This window comes from Spodoptera frugiperda, chromosome 8 (genome assembly GCF_023101765.2).
Source record: "Spodoptera frugiperda isolate SF20-4 chromosome 8, AGI-APGP_CSIRO_Sfru_2.0, whole genome shotgun sequence".
Lineage (NCBI taxonomy): Eukaryota > Metazoa > Arthropoda > Insecta > Lepidoptera > Noctuidae > Spodoptera > Spodoptera frugiperda.
The window spans coordinates 6,343,830-6,371,694 of NC_064219.1; the positions used below are offsets into that span (position 1 = coordinate 6,343,830).

At 35.1% G+C, this 27,865-nt stretch overlaps 4 protein-coding genes across 4 annotated transcripts; 2 read left to right on the forward strand and 2 right to left on the reverse strand.

Annotated features, from left to right (window-relative positions):
- Positions 1–19: 19 nt before the first annotated feature.
- LOC118275735 (zinc transporter ZIP1) lies at positions 20–19,035 on the reverse strand. Its single transcript, XM_050695437.1, has 5 exons — positions 18,631–19,035; positions 10,586–10,973; positions 5,551–5,758; positions 2,153–2,285; positions 20–523 (listed from the first exon to the last, which is right to left on the reverse strand). Exons 1-5 carry the CDS (start codon positions 18,899–18,901, stop codon positions 516–518), a joined length of 1,008 nt encoding a protein of 335 aa, XP_050551394.1. The 5' UTR covers positions 18,902–19,035; the 3' UTR covers positions 20–515.
- Positions 19,036–21,328: 2,293 nt separating this feature from the next.
- LOC126910942 (beta-1,3-galactosyltransferase brn) lies at positions 21,329–23,820 on the forward strand. Its single transcript, XM_050695436.1, has 3 exons — positions 21,329–21,682; positions 21,864–22,011; positions 22,115–23,820. The coding sequence occupies exons 1-3, from the start codon at positions 21,517–21,519 to the stop codon at positions 22,866–22,868; spliced, it is 1,068 nt and encodes a 355-aa protein (XP_050551393.1). The 5' UTR covers positions 21,329–21,516; the 3' UTR covers positions 22,869–23,820.
- A 5-nt stretch (positions 23,821–23,825) lies between these two features.
- On the reverse strand, positions 23,826–25,148 carry LOC126910943 (uncharacterized). Its single transcript, XM_050695438.1, has 3 exons — positions 24,799–25,148; positions 24,475–24,653; positions 23,826–24,269 (listed from the first exon to the last, which is right to left on the reverse strand). Exons 1-3 carry the CDS (start codon positions 25,060–25,062, stop codon positions 23,849–23,851), a joined length of 864 nt encoding a protein of 287 aa, XP_050551395.1. The 5' UTR covers positions 25,063–25,148; the 3' UTR covers positions 23,826–23,848.
- Positions 25,149–25,635: 487 nt separating this feature from the next.
- Positions 25,636–27,539, forward strand: LOC126910941 (63 kDa chaperonin, mitochondrial-like). Its single transcript, XM_050695435.1, has one exon. The coding sequence runs from the start codon at positions 25,768–25,770 to the stop codon at positions 27,469–27,471; it is 1,704 nt and encodes a 567-aa protein (XP_050551392.1). The 5' UTR covers positions 25,636–25,767; the 3' UTR covers positions 27,472–27,539.
- Positions 27,540–27,865: the final 326 nt, after the last annotated feature.

The following is a 27,865-nucleotide window of genomic DNA, read 5'->3' on the forward strand; positions in this document are numbered from 1 at the left end:
TCAAATGAATGAAACAGCATAATTTTTAATAATATTTATTAAAAAAACAACGGTTATTTACATACTTAAAATATAGTTAATAAACAAGGAACTAACTGGACCGCATCGTTTAGTTCTCAGTCGACGGACTGTGTAATACTCGCATTGACTAGGTATCGACCTTCCGTACTCTCGTATAGTCACGTACAACACACTTAGCACCAGATTTTGTTAACCGACGAGCCACTACTGTTTAGACGGACACTAACGCCCGAATACACAAACGCTACTCAATTTTAAGTTGTACTTAAATATCGTGCTATCTCTGTCATTTAATAAAGAATTGATAGTGACAGAACTACATTTGAAAGCGTCTTAAAATTGAGTAGCGTTTGAGTGTTCGGGCATATGTTCCATTAATTGTCAACTATTTACTGTATTTACATGTTAAACGTGACTATTCGAAGTAGAAAATGTATAAATATATCCGTAATTTCAATGATTCCACGTGGTTCCAGTCATTTGTCATGGTCGCCTCACATCACTGGAAAGAAAAGAGAAGTACAGTTAATAGACATGCTTTTAAATTTTTCATACCTTCTGAAATATGATGGACAACAGTGTGAGCAGAATTCTTACAATGCAATCATAAACTTGGATGCAAGATAAACCAATTACATACACATTGTCTTATGTACTACCTATGTAAATTTTGTTTAAGAGTATTCTGAATTTTGAAATCGAAATAATAACCCAATAAGATTAATAGACAGGGTATGAAAATTTAAAATCTAATTAGTCCGTCAATTATATAATCAAAAATATTAGACACGTATTTTTTATATTGTCATTGTCATATAATTGAACCATACTTTGATAAAACAGTAGTAAAGTAAATCTTGAAGTCACCGATATTTGAAATCAATGTTTAGTCGAAAGTATTTAATTTTGTAAGAGAAAAATACGTGTGTAATGTTTTAAAATTATCTACCAGATGGACATTTAATAAAATGTAGGACACGCCCTTTTCATTCACTTCCTTACATAAAGTATCTAAAGCTATCTAACAAACTCTAAATAAATAAACTTTAAAGCAGTTGGCCTAAGCAAGGTCCTTCAGACGACAGGGTACAGAAAAACATGTCTTATTTAAAAAATAAACTAAAAACAACTCTTTGGACACTCAAGTCAAATTGAAATTGACCAAAAAATGAGTAAACAAACAGCAGTAGTTACTATAGCTGGAATACCCCAGAGGTGCTAACGATGCTTATTATAAGATAAAACCTATTCCGAATTATGGCATAATACCTAATAATAGATACATAGGTACATCATTTCTTATGTATGTATAATCTTAACAGTTAGTTTCCATAGGAAAATATCCGTTTAGATTCTAGAAACACCTCAATGTTACCGCCGGAAGGTTGCTTTTAGCTAAGCTGTGAAACTATGTGTCCATTTCCATACTAAGGTAAGTAGCTGTGCGAGGAAGATGCTCAGCTCGAGTATGCAATGTATCGATAGTAGAGAAGCCATCTATAGCCTACATCCATAGCACACATCGAAATAAAAAGTCCTACTTTCCTTCGCACTCGATATTCGTAGTTATTTACAATCAATATCAATCAGCCTTTGTGTGAGAATTTCGTACTAGAGAATGCACCTTACTGCGTCACGTCTACCCCTCGTAGAGCGAAGCTGTTGCTTTAATTTTCGTCTCAGAAAAACAAAAAAGTAGTTAATTCCGCAAAAACAGAGCGCTAGCTTGCATGAAAACCCGCGCTAATCAAATTCTATTTAATCTCAGTATAAAGAACATTATCATCATTGACAATTAAGTATTAAACAAATGACGTCAATTATGTAAACAAACGCGAAAAGATGATTTAGCAAATTGATTATTATTTGTACTTTTATATCTACTTGCTACCTATTGCTAATATAAGTATCTATATCTAAATAGAATATTAGCAATAATAGGAAATAGAATATTAGGAAAAACCTTCTGCTAACATCTATTATGTAAATAACTGACAGTTACAAAACCTCCTTTTGTGCATTCGTCAGTCGGTAATCGATTTAAATAAACCACATACAATGCATAGGCGAACGTAAAAACGAAGGCTTCATTAAAATTAATAATAAAATTAAATATGTTATCTCTACTTACAAAGTTCGACGATAAGCTCCAGACAGACCATCACAGCGAAGCCGAAGAGAGCGCAAGAGAACTGCAGCAGACCGTTGCAGCCCTTCCATACCTCGAAGAACACCACGTACACCAGGGTTCCACACGCCAGGCCCTGGAAACATTAATGAAGAAGGTTAATAAACTTGTAAAAAGGATCACACGAGCCAATGACACTCATACATACATACATACATCCGTACCCTTAGTAGGTACCAGTTTGTTTAACGTTAAACGAAATCGAAACGAGACCGCGTTCAGTGCTCTGATTGATTGACACCGGCCAATAAGAGCACGCTCACGTTTGGTTTTCGTTCAATGTAAAGCAAACTAGTGGTAAGGGCACTGTCGATCACATATTTTAAACAACACAATATATTGGTGATATTTTCAAAATGCTGTGTATATAACGGTATAAATAGGTACCTAGTATAGTAGAGTTGCAGTGTACACATGGGTAGATTTTTGGGACCTAAAAGACTCGGTGCTTGAATGATAACACAATGATTATTTCAGCATATTAGGACTTATTTGATTTAACTGAACAAGTAAAATATACGAATGACCTACATTACCTGGTCGAATCTATTTTCAGCTAAGTAGTATATGTTATGTAATACCCTACCTACTTGTTACTCATAAAGGCGTAGGTAGGGGACTATCATCTCTCATGTAAACTTAATATTAAACAGTGGTTATTATTGTACCTACCTACACTACACAGATACTTACACGTGTACTAGTTAAATCCTAAATAGGTACAAAGTAAGGTAATCCATTATAAGTAATTTAATATTATAAATGAGCAAAGTGTGTTTGTTTGTCCTTTCTTCAGATCGCAAAGAAGCGGGTTTATGAATTGATTTTTGTGTTATAGTTAGTTGAGGGGCTGGAGAGTAAGATTCAAAATAATTTTTAAAGCTAAAATAGGAATGTGGATTATTTGTGACTAATCCACATACCTAACAAATTTTCATCCAATTATTTCTGCCGCCCAGAGTGAGGCGAGAAAGAGTGTCAGACTCCTACTAAATAAAAACCACCATGTTCCTACTCTCGCTCTTCGAGCCGGAGCCCCGGTAACCCGCTAAGCAGTCTGCAGCTCCGGGTCTGTTTGTTATGGGATAGGCGTCAAATAAACAGACAGATCACCTGATTGCAAGTGATCAGCGCGATCCGGGCTCAAAACATCGACGGCCCGTTATTTAATTATTGGATTGCATAAGTTTTAATCATAAAGCGCACACGCCTAAGTGCATTTGTTGATAAATAAAGTGCAATGTTAATGCCATAATACCCTTGTTATTCTAGATTTAGTAAATACCAGTGTATCATCTATCTAATCTAGAAAATAACAATAAATCGTTAAATGTACCTACTACTAATAAAAATGTCTCAGAATTCTCGAGAACCGATTTCGCTAATTATTATTTATTGTTGGGTTTGTTATTGTCAGGAGAAGGTTCCTATGTAAGGAAAAAATAAAAAAGATGTGCAGAAAAAAATGTAAGGCGAAACAAACGCGGAGTCCACTACTCAGTACTAAATAAGTGACAATCAAATAAGTGAGATAACATACTAAATTAATAATTATGTTTTCCTCGACTAGTTAAAGCCATGCTAGAGTCTACGCATGTAAGAGGCTCATATTCATGAGCAGCATTCCGCGACACTAGTCTATATCCTCGTCAAATAATTACCTATTTGAGTAAGCAGAAAAGATAATAATGAATCTCTTAATGTTCACTAACATTAAACAAATCTTATAAGCAGAACCCCATTGATAATAACCGATCTCGTTACAATAAAGTTGGATCAATTAATTATGAGGAGTTTCTGTTAAAAATCAAGATCGATCCAGAGATCTGGGATTAAGATCGGTTATCTAGCTACTATCAAAAGAAAAGCTTGCGTGATTTCCCACATGTAACGTACTTGCGTAACTATCTCATTAGTCCTTCAATCTCCGATATAATACCAATACACACATGTCGATACCGATAATACAATCATTAATATTGTCTAAAAATAATTAAATAATTACCTATGACGTAATTAATTGCAATTTAATTACTTTTGGCGCAAAACTATCGTTGTCTGTCAACTAATTAATAAAAATTGCTGTAAGCTTTTATAGATAATGTGGTAACATAATAAGGATTTAGATAAAAAGGACTCGAGGATACATAGTCTTTTGATAACTATCGACATAATACTACGTTCGTGGAATGCATTTTTTGTTAAATTATCGAAATTTCTTCGTAAATAATTTCGTATCTCCAGTACTTTTCGCCGGGGAGATAATTGTTTTTTAATTTGTTATCCTGCTTGTAATCTAGTATCTTCTATTTATCGGACGTCAAGCTGGTGATCGATAAGGTAGCGTTTTCTGAGAAATTATGGGAAAACATTACAATCGTATGATACAGGCAAGGAGCCAAGCCTGCTTTTATACTTACCTATAGTTGGAAATTAAAAGTCCGGGTTTCCTCAATATGTTATCGTAGTTATATCAATGATATCTAAATAAACTTAGAAAGTACATACAACCCGTGGTTCAGTTACTAGGTATAGACTTTAATCTCAGCCACCGCGACTTAGAAAGCATATTCCTAGTTTAATGTCGAGAATAATATGAAAAATATTAGATGTAGTCTGGCTTTCGGTACGAACCGTGGTTCCATTATGAAAATGTAGGTATATGAAGATAGAAAAAGCAAGGACCTCCGTGGTTAGTAGGTTAGGTATCTTCCTGCTACTGCTAATCATCAATTGTCACAATACTTGAATAAAAAATAACTTGATCTTGAGTTGGCTTTAAGTAAATTGAATAATTTGCATTCAATCAGCGATCGACCTTAAAATTATTAGCTACAGTTAATTCATTTTTCTTCTAGAATATTTAACATTGAATAAATCTGTTCATCTTAACACGCCATTTTTAAATATCATAGTTTAATTGTAAGTATATTTAAAATCATTTTCCTGTAACTGCACCTATCTGACGTCTTTCACCACATCTGTCCGCTCTAAACTCCGAAAACACTGAACAGAAATTGACCATTGGACAAAGCGTTTCTTGAAATCAGTTAACGAGAACAATCCGTAAAGATTTAAAATAAGCTGAAGCTGAAGGCAGAATATAATTTAAATAATCCTTCCACGCCGGTTACGGCTAAGATATATCTACATACTAATAACATAAAGAAGAAGAAGCTAAAGTTTGATTGAACGCGCTAATCTCCGGAACTACTGGTCCAATTTGAATACATCATTATTTTTGTGTTAGATAGCCCATTTATCGAGGAAGGCTATAAAACATCACGCTACAATAATCAATAGGTACCGAACAGAGCAGTTACTAGTAATTTATAATTTACCTGTAACACAACAGAATAGACGCCGGCATCAGCAGCGCCCGCGCCACCGACCAGCAGGATCCCGATACCAATGCCAAGAGCCGACATGAAGGAGAAGGTGAAGATGTACACGATGGACAGCCATCGCTTCGTGCCTGACGCCAGCAGCTCCACACCGATGCAGAACGCGATTATGTACTTGTGGGCTGATACTGCGGCGAACATGTACCTGGGAACAAGGAGATATTGCATCAATATAGTAATTAAACCAAACATAACATATTTATATGTTTTAAGTAAGCAAGAGACAATTGAGTGCCTATTTCGATTCTTATAAAGTCTTTTTATGAGCGCGGAAAATCATCCAATGACTTCTCCCGCCTTGGTTGAGGCGAGATGGAGTGTTAGACTTGTGTCTTACTGACTGAAACACCCCGTTTCTACTCCTACTTTGAGACCGAGCCCCAGTAACCTGTTACGTTGTCCGCAGCTCCGGATATTCTTATGAAGCCTGGTGCATCAAATTTACTGAAAGTACTAGTTCTAATTGAAAAATCTGTTAAAGGTTGAACCTGTGTTACAGATCACCAGGCCCGGGTGAAGACGTTGAACTGCGTATTATAATATCACATATAGTATTAAATACTAAATTACAAAAAACGTCAAACATTCTGGAAAACTTACAAGAAAACATCGATATAGTATCAAATTAAATCAAACATATATGTGTATATGTTAAACACATAAGCAAGGGTCAATTATGTGCCTCGTTCGATTCTAATAAAGCCTATTTTTTAAGCGCGGAAAATCGTCCAATGACTTCTCCCACCTTGGTTGAGGCTAGAGGGAGTGTCAGACTTGTGTCTTACTGACTAAAACCATCCCGTTCTTTCTCCTGGGCTTTGAGCCCAAGCCCCGGTGACCTCTTACGTTGTCTCCAACTCCGTATATTCTTATGAAGTAGCTTCTTTAAGTTCCATCTTGAGGATAGTCCATTAGTGAAGATAGGTTATGAGATATAAAACTTGCCAAGGATTATAGGCAATTCAACCATCGATCTCAAATCGAATCATACTCGTAGATACGGGGCTCTATTTAAGTAGATACGTGGTCTATCGAATTGCGTTATCAGTATACGTGACACTAGGCGCCTATTTTTATAAGGATTAGGTATATTTATAACCTTATTCACATAAAAAAACAATCTATAAATGACGGGGTTTATAACATGCAATTCCGACCAATAGTCGATTAGACATAAAAAAATAATATTTTACGACTTATACCTACTCAATTCAATGATCGATAAGAAGCCCTAATTTGTGTTTATCAAGCCATGCAACTACATATTATATCTTCATTATAAGATAACAGTATTTACATAAGCTTAATGCAACTGCAGTCCAAAATGCAATCAGATAAATAAGTATAAATATTACATAAGTAGATAGGTACTTATTTACCTAAACACTTAAAAAAATATACTATGTAAGTACAATTTAACCTTCCCAATCTTCCCAATTCCAAAACCGACAACAACAACAAGGTTGCGTTATGTTTTGTTGTGTGAGTGAGGTTCCAGAGGCCCAATTGCCCATCTCCCCAATTTTCCTAATCCACGATTCCCCAACAACTCTTAAATTCCTGAAAGGCCGGCAACGCACTTGTAACACCTCTGGTGTATTGGGTGTCCATGAGCAGCGGCGATCGCTTACCATCAGGTGATCCGTCAGCTCGTTTACCGACTTATACCATAAAAAAAAAATGTTTCTCATCTTCGTAGCATAGCTCAGTCGCAGATTAGATCTCGATTAAAATTGCGGGAAATCCACTCTCATAGTGCTCCCCTCCACTCTGTTACTTGGTTCGTATATCCCGTATTTTTCCCCGTTCCTGTTCGAATTTCGGAATTCCCCCTTTAGTGCTACTGATTTTCCAAAGGAACCAATGAATATTTTTCCTCGTTCTTCTCCTTTCTAGCTTCTAGCTATACTTTGGAACGAGCACCTAGCTTCACTGACGGATAGACTGACAAACTATTATTTATTTCTTCAAAAGTACCTATTTATGGTTTAATTGGAATAAATAATTTGACTTTATTTAAACCACCAACTGCGATCACGTTGCTAAAATAATATTTCTGACATGCTTACTTACATTAAATAGATACTATGGCTGACTGTGAAACAAAGCAGATCAGTCTTTCTAAACATTTCAAGGCAAAATAAGAATATATTTTCGCGTTCACTTCTATTGTTATTGCTATTTTCCTTATTCCGCAACCTATCTTGAGGAGTACGTTTGTTTCAATGTGCTAATAACTTGAACTAAGCATATCTTTGCATTGCATGGTCTTAGTCAAAAGAAACTTCATCAATAACCTATAACAGGCCACTATTGACCAAAGGCCTCTTTTCACACGGAGAAGGTTTGAGCATTAATCACCACGCTTGCGGGTTGGCGTTTTCAAATTTATAATTACTCGTAGAAATTCTAAGCTAAGGTTTCCTCACGATTTTTTCCGTCACCTTCTGAAGGCTAATTGGTGAATAGTAAATATTATATTTTAAGTATATGTTGCGTTCCTCAGGTTACGTTGATGAGTTCGAAAGCAATGTTCTCATTTTACTAAGAACTTGAGTCATTTTCCAGAACCCATTAGATAGTATAACATTCTTGATTTATCTGATGACACTGGTATGTACTTTGGAGCATCCTTAACGACAGTGACGATAGTCATACGTAAAGCACGGAAACCGATAACTAATGCAACGTCACGCCTTTTATCCCCGAATGGGCAGGCAGAGGTGCAAATAGCTCTCTACAATGTACACCCACTTTTCACCATTTGTGTTATAAGACCTAAGTAATAGGTGGGGGGCCTATTGCCATATACTAGGCACAATTCCAAACTCCTTGGTACTACTGAGATATTTTCGAAAAACCAAAAAATGCCCAGTAATACTTTGATCGGCATTCAACTTGCGATCACTCCACCAATGAGGCCGATAGCAATTGTACAGGTTGTCCCGTAAATAAAATGAATTGGTAAATAATAAAATAGCCGCTGTAGTTTTACATTCAGATCCATTCAGTAGTTGTTGGGTGGAAAGACTATCCTCACAAACTTTTCGGATTTATCACGTAGAACGAAAGGTATCTACTCGATCTGTAATCTCAGGCACTATACACAAGTTGTCATTCAATAGGACACACTCATCACAAGAGATTACACCACTCAAGTTATTGGCACGTCCCTCTTATCTATATTGATCCTAATTGTCAGTCGTAAAGCGCTTACTGTAAGCACTTCCTATACCTGACTTCTCGACCTGCACTTCATATAAAGTAGCTGAGTAAAAGTTATCTTTATTGTAAATGCTATCTTGATGATCTTGAATGAACTTTGAAAAATAAGTAAAAAAACGTACGTTCGCAATGAAATATGTACTAGTAAGAATTGCCTGGATCAGCGTTGACGCCCTAAGAACCAAAATTGTATTTATTCTCGACATCGCTCCAGAGAATGTTGTTTGCTGTCCCGTGTTCAGCAATTTTACTTTGCTGTCCCGGAATGAAAAAATACTGTTTTTTTTTTTCACAAAAATAAAATACTATGGCTGCAAAAGTCAAACCAAACGTTATAACGTGCTCGCAAGACGCACTGAGTGAGTTAAAGGGGGGAAGGGTGAGCTGCTCACTTCGCTTCGCTTTGTTCATTAACCAATAGTTCTAGGTACCCACTTAATTCCAACTTTGACAGTTTTGTCTCGGATGGGACACCAAAACTTAGGTTCCATTCGTGGCCCTAGAAATGTCCAGAAAATGATCAGACTAGATCTGACAAACTGCTCCAGATGCGCTTTAAAAATTTGAAAACCACCTTGGCGACGGTCATAACTAAGTCTTCCAGAATAATCCAAATACAGATACCTAAAATGTCACCTAATCCTAATCCATAACGTGACCACCTCAAATAGATAAACGGTCGTCACCTTATAATTCTGTTAAAAAAAGATGCGTCTAGTCATACTTCTCAATTCGATAGCGTATCATCATTGACAGGTGTCGCAACTTGTAAACAAAATCTTAAGATAAAGTTTACGTGACTGCAAGCAGCATGAGGTGAACGATTGTCTTCGAGCCGCTATCGATTTATTATAACGGTGACTTATACTTTAGCTTCCTAGTCGCCAAGTTGTCTCAACTGTTATCAAAAGCCTTATTATCTCCATCGCTATACCTACATAACACTGTGTATGTGGTGCCATTCTTTAATGGGGAAGTATCCCGAAGCGAGGAAGTATCCGGCTCTTATTGACAAAAAACCATCTATGGTGGTCTGATCGCTCTTTGAGGCGCGCGCGAATTTCGGTGATACCAAATCTGAGTCTTTGGCTGGTTTGAAATATAAACATTACACCTCGGTGTAAACATTTCAAAAACATCCGAGGTCCAGACCCGGTTTAACAATTTGTGGATCACACAAAAAATTGTTCGAAATCGTGACAACGGTAACCGTGCATCCATAATCTTATTGGTTTATTTCATATCAATGATCGAAAGTAATTTATCAAAATTTCTAAAACTTCACCTTTTAAGTAGGAAAAATGCGTTCGAATGAATACTTTGTTTTCGTACCTTCTTATCGGTTACTGAGCTAATGCTTCTATCAGTGTCAGTAGGACGTCAATGGGTTCCTCAGAGGAGATAAACTTTTAATTAATAAATCATTAGGACTATCTTAATACAGGATCTCTTGCGCGCGCGCGTATATGACTAATCGCCTAATTATGCTATTACATTATCTGTTTGACAAATTGATAAATTACTTATTATAAAAAGTTTTTCTTTGTGTAAAGAACCACTTAAAATAATAAAATCAAATATATTTTTTAAAAAACGAACACAGCACATTTTTATATTACAACTGAAGAAAGAAACAGTTGAACAAAAAACTTATACTGAGGGGTGGTTCACAAATGAATACCTAATAGTGTTGTTACTGTTTTCGTAAATAGAAAAACTAAGAAACATTATTAGTAACAGTACTCACCAGACATTAGCGACTGAAGACTCCAACCCAACGGCGAGACCCTCGAACAGTTCATGGATGGACAGAGCCAACACGATGAGCAGACCTCTCAGTGCTCCAGCCACTGAATCCTGGTCATCCAAAGGCAAGTGGTTCTCTCCACCCTTCTTCCCATTAGCCTCCATCTGACTCAGTTCTGCAGCAGCAGTAGCCGCCTCAATAGACCTGCCAGAGGTCAGGGAACTCTTCCTCATTTTGAAAGGTTTGGCGAAGGAGGTGTTTCGTTTCTTGTTTTCTCGGCTGTTGATGTACAAGTGCACCAACTCCTCTATCAGGTAGATCATGAAGAAGCCGGCGCACATGATCAGCCCGGCGAGGAACAATGGAAACTCAGGAAGTTCACCTTCATCTGGAAGAATATTGGTATCGTATTACACAGAGTGGTATTTTGTTTGTGCAATAATGGATTTGTTTTGAGACAGGAATGAGCTGCATATTATACAGTAGATGATGATTACGACCGAATAATATTCACTTTGATTTAAGAGCTCATTTCATAAATATGAGGTTTTCCTCAGGCAATATGATATCCTTCCAAAAGCGATCACTTGGGCATATTTATTTGATTGAAAAAGATTTGTAACACTTTTTGGGCATCTTTTGAAATGTCAATAAATAGAAATGAAGAGTCATATCTCATCATTTTTGTACCCTGTAAGACTAGATCTTACAAACAAAATAACGGTACAATTTTATACAAATGTTGTGAACAATATTAATTATTTTGAATGTCGCATTAAAGATTTTGTCAGTAGATAGGCAATAGGCTAAGCAATACCTACTTTATTATCACGTGACTAAGAGTCATTGTACCTTAATTGCGTCACCTGCCTAATAGATGTATATCTGCATACTTGCAATCAGAGATTTTTAATTTTCACAGTCGAAATTTGTTTATAATGCCGCATTTGTTATTATTGTCATAAGGTGCAATTTCCACTGGTTATTGTCCTATGAAAATATTGATGACGCGAAAGAGGTATGTAAGATAATAATGATTGAATGTTAATTAATAATTTATGACATTAAATATTTGCATGCCTGAACCCTAACCTGGTGAAATGACGATTCTATATTTTGGTAAAAATATTGTATCATTTATAATCTACCACTTTTCCAGCAAATAAATTTTATTTGATTTGATTTAAAAATCGTAGCGATTGGCGTTCCGTAGTCTTTGCCTACCCCCGTGGGAGACCGTGGGGTTTGTTTGTAGGTATGCAAAACGGGGACGTATCAGCATTGGCCTCAATTCCAAATAAACAAACTTTAAATTAAATTTGAAAACACAAAAGTACTTTGCAATCAAAGTTTTTGGTAGAAGCCTGGAGGAAAATTAATTAAGTACCTGTATTACTGCTTTAGCTTAAGTAGGTTAGCTACTTTACATATAAGGCACATTACAACGTTTATCTATACTAATATTATAAAGCTGAAGAGTTTGTTTGTTTGTTTGAACGCGCTAATCTCCGGAACTACTGATCCGAATTGAATAATTCTTTTTGTGTTAGATAGTGCATTTATCGAGGAAGGCTATAGGCTATAAAACGTCACGCTATAACCAATAGGAGCCGAGCAAAGCGGGTGAAACCGCGCGGAAGTAGCTAGTATTTTTATAATAAGTATCTTGAGACATACTGAATTAACTAAAAATCAGTCGCGCAGCCTCAGTAGACTGAACGACGCGGCGACGCACGCTCCTCATGATGAAGAATCCTTCTGTGACTCGAAAAATCGTGATTTTTAGTTAACGTTTATATTACCTTGAACGTATATAAACGTAGCTTAAACTAATTACAAGATACCATAAATAATTATTAAGTACCGGAATTAAATCCAGATATTACTCTACTACTGAGTTTTACTATCATATTTCCTTAATTAAAAAAGATCATGAAAACACAACACACTTCGTATGTTTACCGTCTGTGATCTCAATGACCGCCATCTTCCTCCAGTCATTATTTTTAGTTTAATTCTGTCAAATATTTGTTCGAAGATAACATAGTTTTCTTAATACATAACAATAACTGAAGGATTCAGTTATCAAGGATTCATTCATTTCAACGTGAATATTTGCTATCTTGATGATCAGTTGTGAGGTTCACATATCTGTTTATCTGATTGTGTTATTATAAATATTTTAGACCCCATTGATAATGTGTACATTAAGGAGGTATGTCGTGGTGGCCCGGAGACTTGAGAGTGAGGGTGCGGATTCAATTCAAAACCTACCAACGGCAAGTACCAATTTGGCTCTTTCGAGTTATACGAACTTTCTAAGATTATTTAGACACCACTGAAAAAAACATTGTTAGGAAACCTGGGCTTATTTCTAAATTATATGTTTGAAATCGCCAACCCGCATTGAGCAAGCGTGGTGATTAATGCTCAAACCTTCTTGTGAGAAGAGGCTTTTGGTCAGCAGTGACCACTAAAAGAATGCTACTGTGATAGCGTCAGTAAACGTATAACATTGTTTGTTAATATCACGATAATACAAATAATGTATCTCAAGGAATCTGATATTATTATTCTAAGACTGTTGATAAATTATATATTGAGGTAATATATAAATATAACAATACAACGATAATACAAATAGTGTTTACGTGCGGATTAACAAATCTAATACGATTTATATTTATTTATTGGCAATTTTGAAATAAAACTATTAATCGACTTAATTTTATTACTCTCCTATTTATTAGGTACTTGGGATTATGATAACAATATATGTTTACTATATGTTAATAAACCGTAGCATAGATATGTAACTACGTGTATTGTTCACAAATATTATCATAGGTGAAAATTACGTGAGTAATTACTGATATCGGTAAAAAGTAATATAATAAGTAATTCCGGATGAAACTAGATATTTATCATGCGGTGCTTATCCTTTTGGGGGATTTACAGGCAGACATTAATAATGGACTTAGTAGCATTTAAATTATGTTATTAATGTAATAAAATAATCTTTTAGTTATTCCCCGAAGGTTTATAAAAGGTGTTATAGTTTTAGTAGTACTTTGTTCCAGTTACCGTATCGTTTTCCGGGGCTCCGGCTCAAAACAGGAGAAGGAACGTGGTGGTATTTAGTCAATAAGAGTCTGACACTCCCACCCGCCTCACCCAAGGCGGGAGAAACTATAGGATGATTTTACCCCTCAAAAAAAAGTTACCGTATCGTTTACTACCCCGTGGTCAAATACACTTACCCCTTACCCTTTTGCAAATTGCATCTAACCACGTACCCCTTTATTTAACGTATGATCTCTTACTTAACGGTGCTGAAAAACCACAAAATTATTTCTTTACTAACTGTTCCTTCGGGATTTCATCCACTGCTCGACTCCTATTGATCGTAGTTTGTTTTATAGCCTTTCTCGATAAATAAACTACACAATACAAAATTAATTATTCATTTTGAACCAGTAGTTCCCAAGATTAGCGCATTCAAACAAACTCTTCAGTATTATTTATTAAGTAATAGTAGGATCAATATTCTAAGTCTTAACTACCAATTAACTGTTCAAACAGGTTTTGTAAAAGTACTTGATATCCTTGGCTTTAAGCTAAACGCATCTTTAATGGAATGAGCTATGAATGTAAGTACATGAATAATTTTAATTGATTAGGTAATTAATTATGTAAGTAATTACTTGTATGGTTCGTTGACGGAAATAATTATAAAATGCATTTTAACATAGGTTAAGGCGCCCGATCCTCATACATGAGGGTGCGGGTTCGAAACCTACCAACGGCAAGCACCAATGTGACTTTTTCCGAGTTATACATAAGTACTTTCTAAGATTATTTAGATACCGCTGAGAAACGGTGAAGAAAAACATCGTGAGGAAACCTGGGTTTAAAATTTCTGATTGTAAGTTTGAAATCGCCAACCCACGTTTAGCAAGCGATTGATGAGGTGATTAATGCTGAAACCTTCTCCGTGTGAGAAGGGGCTTTGGTCAATAGTGGTTAATATGTAATAGGCTGTTGATGAACATAGGTGAATGTAGGTAACGTGTAATGGTTGGTATGGTACGGAATAGTAAACAATTAGTTACACATAATAATTTACCTATATCTATTATGTAATCTGCGTTTGTTTACGATAACGTTTGTTAAAATGTAGTAATATAACTATGATATAATCGATTTTACGATACACTTATACGAGTAGCTGCTAGTACCAAGCAAGGCAAGCAGTAATTAGGGGGCTTGGTTTCCGGATCAAGCTAAGCTCCTACACTTGGGAGCAAAGAAACGGAGCCACTAGAGTGTTTTCTTTTTCATTTCATGATATTTATTTTCTGATACAAGTATTTTCTTAATTGATTACGTATGTCGTACGAAAAGCAATTAAAAAATGAAAGTATGTTGTTGTAAAACGAATATGTTTTTTAAAGTTATGGAGGGATTTTAAAAACGAAAAAAAGAAATACGTTATATAGCGCCGTTTTTTGTTCCAAAATACATATCATATTTAAAAAAAAATCGTGATAATAGCATGGAGTCCGAAGTTGTATGTGGTAAATGGCAATATACTCATCCACTACTTATATGGGACTCACATAACTGGCAAACTGAGAGTTACCTTGAGATTTAAGTTTATTATTTAAGTATGTCAATAGGTGCCAAATAATACTACCAGCCCATTTTATTCGATCATTGAATATAAAAAAATGCAAAATATTATTGATGTCTTAAAAATGTTTACATTCTCTTTGAGTAAGTAGGTACTAGCTACCTTAATTCACCACAAAAACTATTGTTGTCTTCTATGAGATTAGTCTCAAATAATCGTGGCAATATTATAATAACAGCCCATTGTCATACAGCAATAACAAAATAAATTCACGCAACATAAATCAACAAAATGGCGAATTTGGTTCAATGACAATTAAATTCTAACCGCCATACTCAGAGTAATTTAATATAATAAATAAGTAAGAGACTTAGTAGCAATTGTTTTCAGAACAAAATCGTTACTAGAGAATAATTTAAGTCATCATTTAATGTCTCTGAGTACGACAAAAAAAGTAAGTAAAAAAAAACAAAACCTACTTTTATATAGTAAAAAATGTTTTGATTATTTTTTAATTTTAATGTAGGCAATGCTAATAAATTATAAAAAAGAAAAAACTATACTTTGACAATGTGAGAACTATTTATATTTAGATACATTTAAACTGTTATCTAACGAGTTTGTGTACATAAATACGTATATCTTAGTTTAAAAGTACATATAAATATTTTCACAGAAATAAAGAACTTTGAAAATCATTCTGTTAACACAGTAAAATATAAACATGTTAAAAATGCCATGAATAACTTAAACAACGCAGTACGCAGTTACCAAATAGTTCATTCGTAACTTGTAATGGAATGTACGATTGGGTTATGGTCACTGGCCATAGACTCCCACGGTATACTTAACACCATCACTCCTCATTGTATTCCCATCAACGTGACAGCTGTTACGTGACCACATGACCTTTCACGTCGGAAGTAACTGTGTCAGCCAACCCACCATACCAGTACCATCGACCATGAATTTAAACACCATTTTAATTGAATGCAACTTTCCACTCGTTTGTATCATGATTGCGACACGATGATCCCACACAAAATAATCGTGTGAAAGAAAAAAATATAACTTTTACTTTAGATATAGATATTCTAATTAACAGCTTTGATTTTGGAAACGTGTTGGTGTAGCGTAGCACGCGCGTAGTAATGGCGTAGGCAGCGTGTAGCCGTGGCGTAGTACATAAGTTATTAGTTCTTATATCCTACTAACTATACGTATTATAATTATGAGAATTGATATTTTTACACAGAGCTAGACATAATAGTCTAAATTAAGGGAGCTTTTTAGCATATTACATACGAACCTAGGCAGTGTATCTTACATAATATAATAGTGTCGTAACCGCCTAGACGTAGCTATAACGTAGCGGACAGAACGTACCGTGTAGCTGTGGCGTAGCCGTTTGGATATCCACGTAGCTGTGGCGTAGCCAGCAGCTCATAGCCCGTAGGTGTTCCCCGTAGCCAAAAGTACGTAGATCGTAGCTATGGCGTAGCCGTTAGGAAATCTACGTAGTACGTAACTATGGCGTTTTCTATTCTGTTTTTATCAGATCTTTGCCTGTTAATTAGTGACCTACAGGAGAATGTAATCATATTATCGCACTATGATGACCGATTACGATAATAATTAAAGAGTCTTAATTCCATAATCCCCTGTTTTTTAGTAATTTAAATATGAGATTAGACAAGAATAATAGTAATCTTGATTTTCTACTAATGCTAATTGCTTTTTAATTGGAGAAGTTTGAATTGTTATTTTTAAGGTAGTCCGGCATGAATGATAGATAATAACTATCAGCTATCGAATCTTAACATTTTTTAAGATATATGTAGTTTGGAATCAGTTATTACTGTTAATAGTTTCCTTAAGAAATATTAAAGTTTATTCTTGGGGAAACTTATTTTACACTCGCGTGGATTATGGACTTAATAAAAGTAGCCTTTTTTGAGGGGGGAAAATCATCCAATGACTTCTCTCGCCAGGGCGAGGCGAGAGGGAGTGTCAGACTCTTACTGACTAAAAACCACCCCGTTCCTTCTCCTGCTTGTCGAGCCGGAGCCCCGGTACGGCCCGCTAGGTAGTGCGCAGCTCCGGACTTAAGTAGCCTAAGTTACTCATTAGTACATCAGCTACCTGCCAATAAAAGTCCCGTCAAAATCGGATCGGCAATTTCAGAGATTTGAAGTAAACAGATTAGAATATATGGATATGCTGACTACTTGTGTGTATGTTTGTAACATTAGCACATAACTGTGAAATGACAAAATATCAACGTTTGTTAGCAGTTCAATGGTTAATACCTGCTTGACAGAAAATTATTGATTTACAATGTCTGATTACAACCTTTGAACCCTTACTTTTACCTATTTAACAGTTGTTGGAGAAATTGTAATACATATATGCCAATTCGTGTTTTTTTTTATTTCTTTTTTTTTCATTTTAGATGATACATTAGGTTGGGTATAATGGTAACCACACAAAACACCGGTACTTATTTGCACATAATTTCCCACAAATTTAAATTTTCAGACCTTTGAATTGATTTTAACATTGGACCTTTTACGCAACTGTAAGAAGGGTATTGTTTATTGATACACACTTATAATACTCCTATATTTGTTGAATATTGTATACCCAAACGAAACAGAAAGTAGAACATTTTCATATAATTTTAATGTATAATGCATTGAGCCATATAATTGTTTTAATTATAAAAAAAATTACGTATTACTATAATTAATGCTTTTAGTTTAGGAAAAATATGGACTTTACGAAAAATCTCAATACGTTGTTTTATTCCAACCAGAAATACATTGTAACAGATGTAATAGACATAGATATGATACAATTCGTTATTAAATGCAACATAAAATATTAATCTATGTACATTTTCTTTCACAACAACAATGCCTATTTATCAGACAGTCAATAAAAATGACATAAAACTTTAAGTAGCAGTTTTATTAACAAGGATGGTAATGAATAGTTTTATTTGATAAATGCATATCGTTATGCGTATTTGATTACTTGTAAAGATTTTTTTCACAACTAGACAAGGAGCCCAATGTACTCGAAATTACCATGTTTCAATCACATTAGTGGGTAAATCCTAAACAAGTATTTAAACAACACTTATGTAAACTTTATGCCGGACATGATTCAGAATAATTTATTATTATGTACGCGTTTTAACTAGTGTTGTTAAATGGAAAGATGTAATGTTTTGTTAATTTCCATCTGATTAAATAAAAATCTACGCTTTGATACATAAATGCTTAGGAATAATAAATTGTGTTGTGCTACCTAAGCAGGTACGAGTAAATCATTTTACACTTATTATGAATTTATGGCACTAAGAAATGTGTGACTAGTTATATGTCGGTAAATATTTATTTATACTAACCTTGCAGATGTTCAATGTTTTCATCGACTTCGGGCAACAAGTGCATGAAGGTGGTCGCGAACAGGATTCCCCCTCCGAATGCCAGTAAGCCCATTACCAGCTGATTGGAGTTACGTAGGTTGGCGTCTCCCGTCTTGAACCAGTCCCACTTTAGGGATATAAGCAACGGCAAGCAGCCAGTTATCATGGATATCCCGAACAGGCATACCATCGTGATAATTTTTGCGGTCAGGGCATCAGCCTCTGCCTCGGCGTCCATTGTGAAACTCATTTTCTTTATTAAATATTTCTTACGAATTTAATTATTTTTGTTCCGCCGTAAAACGGTCGATTGTGTCCGCACGGTGTGCTGCGCGCGCGCGCCTCTGTCTGATCAACGATCAGTCGACTGAGCTTGTTTCCTGCGCTCCTGCGCTTGTAGGCGGGCTCTTGATAACGACTCATTATCAATGATAAAAATGACAGTAGTTTGTTCGCTGTCGCATCAATAAACTGCTGCTTGTGTATAATCAAGCGTTAGGGTAATCGTACTCGTACAAGCGATAATATCTGATTACCAATTCGTTCAGGCTGTAAAAACACTACAATGGAACATAACACAGCAATAGCTTGCAATTTCTGTTAAAAATACCTACATACTGAAAGTATTTATTTACTATTATCGATTATGTATTATGAAAAAAAAAAAACAAAGAGCAATATTGTAGATGAGTGTGATGGGTGTGTGCAATGTGCATCACACTAAGGTGGCAGATATCTAATGTTTTAGCTACACGTTTACTCAAACGGTACATAGATACTTGACAATAAGAATTCCCTGCGCTGTGGAGTATTTAGCGGGTTACCGGGGCTCCAGCTGGAAGAGCAGGAGTAGGAGCGGCATTGTTTTTCAGTGGTCGGTAACGGTCAGAGGGATTAGGTACCTTAGGCAGACTAATAATGATATCTGGTTCAAACCAATTTTCGTTGAAAGTTTTTATTAAAATCTACGGCATACCTATATTTTTTTTAGTTTACTCCCTTTCTTATTTTAAGAGTTAGGGAAAGTTAGACGCTTCCAAAGTGGAAAAATGAGTGTCCCCCCACACTCATTTTTCCACTTTGGAAGCGTCTAACTTTCAAACCGCTGATTTTGACGAAAAATTGTTTTCCAGTGCTCCCACACAGCAGTTATATAACGTTATACAACATTGTGTAACATTTATAACAGCATGTAAGATACTCTACAACCACTATTATAATTTGTTTAAACACAAATGTTATTGTTACACATTGTTTTATAACGTTATATAACCGCTGTGTGGGAGCACCTTTAGGAACCTTAATTTTAATCAGTTCCATGTATGGAGTATTCAAATTTGGAATAGCGGTTACCGAAATACATCAACCTACAAAGTTTCAACTATGTAGGCCCAGGCCCAACAGTTTCGGAAATAAATGGCTATAACATGCGGACGGACAGACATATAGACATGACGAATCTATAAGGGTTCCGTTTTTTGCCATTTGGCTACGGAACCCTAAAATTTACAAATTGTAGGTCACATCTTAAGAACAAAATATTATATAGGTAGTTATTCTAAGAACACAAACAAAACTCAGAGCCGTAGTCGTAGATAATGTGCCAATCAACCTATTGTCTCATAGAATACTTGGGTCTCAACATTGTTTACGATGTCATATTCATCTCCCAAGCGTGGGGATTAGGGCACGCTGATTTCAAAAACCCTTTGTTCAGTAATGGGTGTGTCCATGTTGATGATGATTGTTTCAAATCGACGTTTAGTGTGTCAAATAACAACTCATGCTTAGGCAGGCATACACATAGGTACCTACTACTTAGATATTTATCCCTTACGTGTGCAGTCAAATCGACGTGTAGACTTGTAGGGTTTTCTTTATGGTTTAAGCCGGTAATTGAGCATACGGATTACCTGAAGGTAAGCAATCGCTGCCGCTTATGGACACCCGAAACACCAGAAGCGTTAGGAGTAGGTAGGTACATTGCCGGTCTTTTGAGTGTTAGGAATTTAAGGGTTGTTGGCAAAACGGGGATTAAAAAGATTGGGCAGGGCCTTTGGTAACCTCAATCACAAAATGTAACAATGGCAGCGTTGTTTCAGGTCAGTTTTCTGTGAAGCCGTGATATTGCAGAAAGTAAGTAGTAGGTTAAGTAAGGTAGTTACACAGAAAGTAAGGCTTTTAAATAAGTAAATTAATAATTAAAACATTAATATAGTAATTAAGATTTTACAGGAAATCATGCCATGACTAAGAAACCTTTATACACACATAAATGGATTAGTCATATTATAAGTAATAAAGGCTTGACAGACTACTGTGTACATACGCGCCTCGTAATCAATCCTTAGAGCAATTTTCATCAATTTACGAAACCATGAATGAAATAGGTAATGAATCGATGAACTCAACTTATCTACAATCTATAACTTATTTTCCGTTACATTTCGGAGCTGCAGACTGTCGAGCGGGTTACCGGGGTCCCGGCTCGAAAAGCAAGAGGAAAAATGGAGTGGTTTTTAGTCAGTATCAATCTGACACTCCTCTCACCTCGCCCAGGGTGCAAGAAATTATTGCATGATTTTCTCCCTTTAAAAAAAGTTTTACGTTACGTTATCTATCTAACTTAAACGTCAAAACAAAACACTGTCATTCACAAAAATTATTATGTGCTGTCATTCATTCTTATGTCATTGGAAGTAAAGTTTGTTTTCAAAGTTAAACATGTATTGTAAATCAATAACTTTTAATTTAATTGTATAGTCCTAAATAATGATAAATAAATCATAACTGTACAGTATTTAAATAATGTATTAAATGTACGTTTGTATGTGAATTGAGTCGTACCAATGTGAAATAATCAAAATGCGTAAAAAGTTTGTTTACATTGCCTTTTTGCTTGGTATAGCACTCACCAGCTGGATATATTGGCAATCAAATGCAGAATTTAATGATACTGTCGCTGTTATTAAAAGAAAAATATACAAATTAAACGATGTTACACTTAAACCAGCGATAACGTTTTGTGAAAGTAATTTATAAGTTTATTTATTTTTTCCTTAATTAAATACCTGCTTTATCACGAAATAAGTTGCTTTTCAAATGATAAAAAATCAAAAACAGTGAAAAAAATATGTAAAATTAACCAGCAATTGTTATTATCTATTTGTTAGAACTTAGCATTAACTGATTCCCTTCTGTGAAACTTACAGGTCATCCGTTTTTACTTATAATAGTGACTTCATATGTCGGTCATGTTGAGTTACGGAGTGCTCATAGAAGAGCTATGCCTGCAGAGAAGTTAAAGGAATTGAATGCAGCTAGAATATTCTTGTTGGCCCAAATACCGGATAAAGAAAAGTAAGTTATTATGGTGTATTGTATATTAGACCTGTGAAATAAACAACCAGAACAATATGATTATTATTGCTATGAGTAAATACAAATGATCTTTTTTTTTCAGATACATAACACAAGCAGCAATTAATGATGAAAGCAACACTTTTGGTGACATTTTGCAAGGAGCATTCACAGAAAACTATAGAAACCTGACTTATAAACACTTGATGGGCTTGAAATGGGCGTCGACAGTGTGCCAGGACTCAACATACATACTCAAAGTAGATGATGACACAGTATTCAGTTTAGAGAGAACCTATAAATTTTTGAAAGCAGAGAAATATACTGAAAACCTATTACTAGGCTATATGCTGAACAATACCAAGCCAAGAAGAAATAAGGAGAACAAATGGTATGTCACTTGGGATGAATACTCAAGATCAGAGTACCCTTCGTACCTCTCAGGATGGTATTACATCACTACTCCTAAAGTTGCTGGAGACTTGTGTGATGAAGCAATCTACCATCCATACTTCTGGATTGATGACATTTTTATAACTGGCATCCTCAGAGACTCGCTTGGTATCAAATTAAAACAACTGCCAGACACATACTGGCTGGAATATTATGAGCTACTTGAATGCTGTATAAATGATATGATAAAGAAATCAATTGAATGTGAATATGTTGTGGGACCAAATGGGAATAGAAATAATTTAATTGTAGAGTATAATGATGCGGTAAAACTTTGTGATAGTAAGAAAAACTGTACTAAGAGGACTGTAGATCAAGATTTACATAAAACATGTGTTGCTCACCAAGAACGGACTATATTTGGTGATGGCGGGCAGGTAGAGGTGAAATCTATAAAATTGTAAATATAGAACACATTGAATATATGAACTTATGAATCCAATTTAAATGACCATGTGATATGTTACCTACATAATTAAATTAAAACAAATGATGAATTGAACAAACTTAACCCTATTTTTCTATCTATCGTGAGATATACTAAATTAACTCAAAACTAACATAAATCTTCTGAGATATTTATGTAAGTATAACATTTGTTACTAGTTAAAACAAACCCTTATTTAATGTAACCAACAACTGGGGAAAAGTTGGTGTTATATTGTTTGTGACCTTTGAAAGCTATGATGTTAAAGCCTGGTTTCCACTGCAATATAGGAATGAGCGGGAAATGCTTAAGCAGAATGCATTATTTTTATAGTATACAAGTTTATATTTCTACCAATACAGAGTCAGTCACTTCATTCCTGTGAGCTCATTTCTACTCTTTCTACACACTTAGCTTGTTCCATCTGACTATTTGTTGGTGGAAATACAAGTATGCAGTTTGCACTTGTGTGTTTAACAAAGTCATTAATGGGTCCGTTCCGCTTGCGGTGGAAACTAGGCTTTAGTTTTTTAAAGATTACATACAGAAACATGACTATGTGATATTTTATTAGAATAATATTTTTTGTCACAATAAAACTAAGTTAATAATGATGTATAAAAAACATTATATTGTCAAATTAACAGATTCATATTAACACATATACATAGATACAAGAGTTACATATTATTGAAAACAGTTAATTAATTATATGGCACAAAGTACAGTGTATCAGTCTACAAACAAAATTGATCATTAAGCAACTGTGTAATATAAAACTAATATATTTTACTAATTTATTCTTATTAAACTTAAATTGTAAGAAAAGAGAACAATTCTTATAACATGAAATATGTCAGTCATTGTTATAAAAATGCGAGATGCATTAACAAAAATATATGATAACAATAAAATATTAATTGAGCTAAGTTTGTTTGTTTCATAATTTCCATTCAGTCATGAATTGAGCCAGGCATTCGTAATAGAACTGCCGTTGACCGTGCAGTCTTTGAATCCCTTCATAACATATGAAGACTGATACCATCGTGCAGTATCAGTAGATTCTATCTCATTAAATTCATCAACATTTTCTTCTGTTTCTTCTAACTGCAAGTTTTGCAAGTCTTGATTGACAATATCTCCAAATATTTGGAACTCATTACAGCAAGATAGATTATCAAATGTTTTGGTTCTGAAATCTAAAACCACAATTTTAGAGTTCCTAGGTATTCTACAGCCACTAGTAAATACGAAGTTGTCGCTGTCAATAATGCTGTCCAGGTTGTTTACCACTTTCTTCTTGATAAACACATATAAGTTGGTGGGTTGCAGTTGGTTGAAGAATACTTGACTTAATTTCTCTGATGTCACTAAGGTCCTGGAACCAAAGAAAGATGTTTGATTACAACTAGTATAAATTAAAATTAAGAAGTATATTCAACTTTATGGCTCTGATTCATTATTATTAGTCAATGATGAGACTGGCATACACTGTATGGTATTTATGTCACTAAAATTAAAATAAAAGAAAATCAAAAGCATGGTAATTTTAATGCAAGTAGAGAAATATTATAATCATTTACCTAAACACACTCCTTTGTATCTTTTGGTCACTAGCTATAAGTGTTGAGTGGCATTGTGGTCTATGGCAAACTGTAGGCATGAACACCCTATAAACCTCCTTACAGGTCACTGGGGTGGCTCCCAGGGCAATACACACTTCATCAGGAATAGAAGGACCACTGACTTCTTTATGAAGGCTCTGTAAGCAACAATAAACATGTTATAAGCGAAGTCAATCCTATGAATAATAGATATTGTAATAGTACTCCTTACTAAAAATATAAACACGATCACGTAGGATTATACAACAATAAAAACACTTACGGTTATAATAATCATGTTACCTTCAAAATGAAATCTAAGTTTTCCAAAGCAGTAGAGGCGGTTCTAAAATATCTTTCAGATTGAAAACTCTCTTTCACGTTATCTTCTTCACAAGATTTCTTCTTTGTAATAACTTGCTTCAACCACTGATATGAATATGGTATTTGTAGTCTTTGATAGACTATAAATTTGATTAACTCTACTATAACATGACCACAAGATATATTTGTTAATTGGTCACCAATTTCTAAGTTCAAAACAATTGGTTTATTTGATGAATTCATATTTTTAAACTTTCATTGAATTATCCGTTATTTTCAAAAGTATTTCATATTATGACAACTCGACAAGAAACTGATAAAAAATAATTCAATCAAAGAGAACATAACTTCTACAGTAGATCATAGAGTACAGTAGTTATGTAGAGGTAAAGAGTGATGTAGCAAAAGCAAACAAAGGTTTTTAAACTCCTGTTTTGAAAAATAAAATTCTCAACGAGAACGTTATCTAACTATTACTACTAAGTTAGGTACCAAAAACTTTTTTGACGTCCTCGTTGTAATGTCTAAGTCCTTTTGGCATCCTACCTTACGTCCCCGATGAGGATAATTTTTTCGATTTTATTTATATTTAGTTACAATAGAAAAAAAAGACTGACTATTATATCTTCATAATATCTGATATCGGGCTGTAAATTGCAAAGCTGTCCTATTTACTTTAATGTATAATATAATATAATTATTCAAATAAATAGTTTGTAGTTCGGGATATATGAACTTTTTAAAATTTTGTAGATTGAGATTTACTACCTTTTTGGATGTCTACACACTATGAATTCTAGAAAAAATATTCATAATTCTGAATTCAAGTCATTCAATTATTTTAAAATTTTCGCGCACCGCCTCTGTTCCTGTTTTATTTCAAATACTTTATAATTGGAAAACGTTTACGTCAATTTAAAAGTCTTTTTTATAAACTTATGTCTAAAAATGCTTCGAATTCCCCGAATTACACAAAATGCTTCTAAATGTTTAAAAATACCAACTGTTAATTCATGTCGTTTTTACGCGAAAGAAGTGAGATTCGGGCCAGATGTTAGATCTCTCATGTTACAAGGAGTTGATATCTTAGCCAATGCTGTAGCCGTCACCATGGGTCCTAAAGGACGCAACGTGATCTTGGAACAAGGTATGGGTCCTCCTAAAATTACTAAAGATGGTGTGACTGTTGCGAAAGGTATAGAATTGAGAGATAAGTTCCAAAACATTGGTGCCAAACTGGTCCAAAATGTTGCTCATAAGACTAATGAAGAAGCTGGAGATGGAACAACAACTGCTACAGTGCTAGCGAGAGCTATTGCAAAGGAAGGATTTGAAAATATTTCCAGAGGTGCCAACCCAATTGAAATACGGAAGGGAGTTATGTTAGCAGTAGATGTTGTAAAAGAAAAACTAAAAGAAATGTCTGTACCTGTTAGCACAGCACAAGAGATAGAACAAGTAGCTACCATATCTGCTAATGGAGACAAAAGCATTGGCATATTGATTGCGGCAGCAATGAACAGAGTTGGCAAAACTGGCGTTATTACTGTTAAAGAAGGCAAAACGTTGAATGATGAACTAGAAGTAATAGAAGGGATGAAATTCGATCGTGGTTTTGTTTCTCCATATTTTATAAATTCTAATAAAGGTCCTAGAGTTGAATATAATGATGCTAATATTCTATATTCGGAAAAGAAAATATTTACTGCAGCCCAATTAGTACCAGCTTTAGAAATAGCAAATGCACAGAAGAAACCTCTTGTAATTATTGCGGAAGATTATGATGCTGAGCCTTTGTCGGTTTTGGTAGTTAATAAATTGAAAATAGGATTGCCGGTAGTTGCAGTTAAAGCTCCTGGGTATGGCGAATACAGGAAAAGTGCTTTACATGACATGGCTGCAGCAACCGGAGGAGCCGTATTTGAAGATGATGCAAACTTAATAAGACTAGAAGATTGTCAACCCGAAAGTCTTGGTACGGCAGGTGAAGTTATAATTACTAAAGATTCAACTTTGTTACTAAAAGGAAAAGGTGATCCAGTAGAGGTAGAACAACGTATAGCAGAAATAAAAGATGATTTAGAAAAAGCTACCAGTAATTTTGATAGAGAGAGGCTAATCGACCGTTTAGGGCGACTTCAATCTGGTGTTGCCGTTTTAATGATCGGAGGTTGTAGTGAAGTCGAAGTAAATGAGAAAAAAGATCGAGTAAATGACGCTCTAAATGCTACTCGGGCAGCTATTGAAGAAGGAATTGTACCTGGTGGTGGAGCAGCACTTTTACGATGTATTCCCGCTTTAAATAAAATAAAACCTGCCAATTCTGATCAAGCCATAGGTGTGTCCATAGTGAAAAAAGCCTTACGAACACCATGCATAACTATTGCTAGTAATGCTGGATACAATGGCGCCGTTGTGGTGTCGAAAGTAGAAGATATGAGTCCTGAATACGGCTACGATGCTTTAAATAACGAATATGTTAACATGATTGAAAGAGGTATTATTGATCCTACGAAAGTCGTTAGACGGGCAATAACTGATGCTAGCGGTGTTGCTTCATTACTTACTACCGCAGAAGCAGTTATTTGCGAGTTGCCGAAGCAAAAAGAAGTTTTGCCCGACTATATTCCTCTTGGAGGAGGAGACCTCTGATTTATTTATTATTGTTTTGGACATGTAGTTATTTTAATGTTTAATAAAGTCGTTCATTTTAAAACGAATATTGGGTATTTATGTACCATTCCTTATAAATATAATTTTTTATATCTCCATATCGCAGTATCTTATCGTATCCATTAAGGCCAGCCATACACGGACTGCTTTAAGCAGTTATAACCGACTGCTTGAAGCCGCGACTGCGCGATGAACTATAGCCATTCATTCGCTGCCGTACACACGACTGTTCGAGCAGTCGCGACCGCTTCAAGCCGTTAACTGCATGATGAAATTCCATCGTGCCGCCGACCGCTCGCGAGCGGTTGCGAGGCATACACCCACTGCTCGAGCCGTTGACTGCGCTAGAGCAGTCGACAGCTCTTCGACTTGC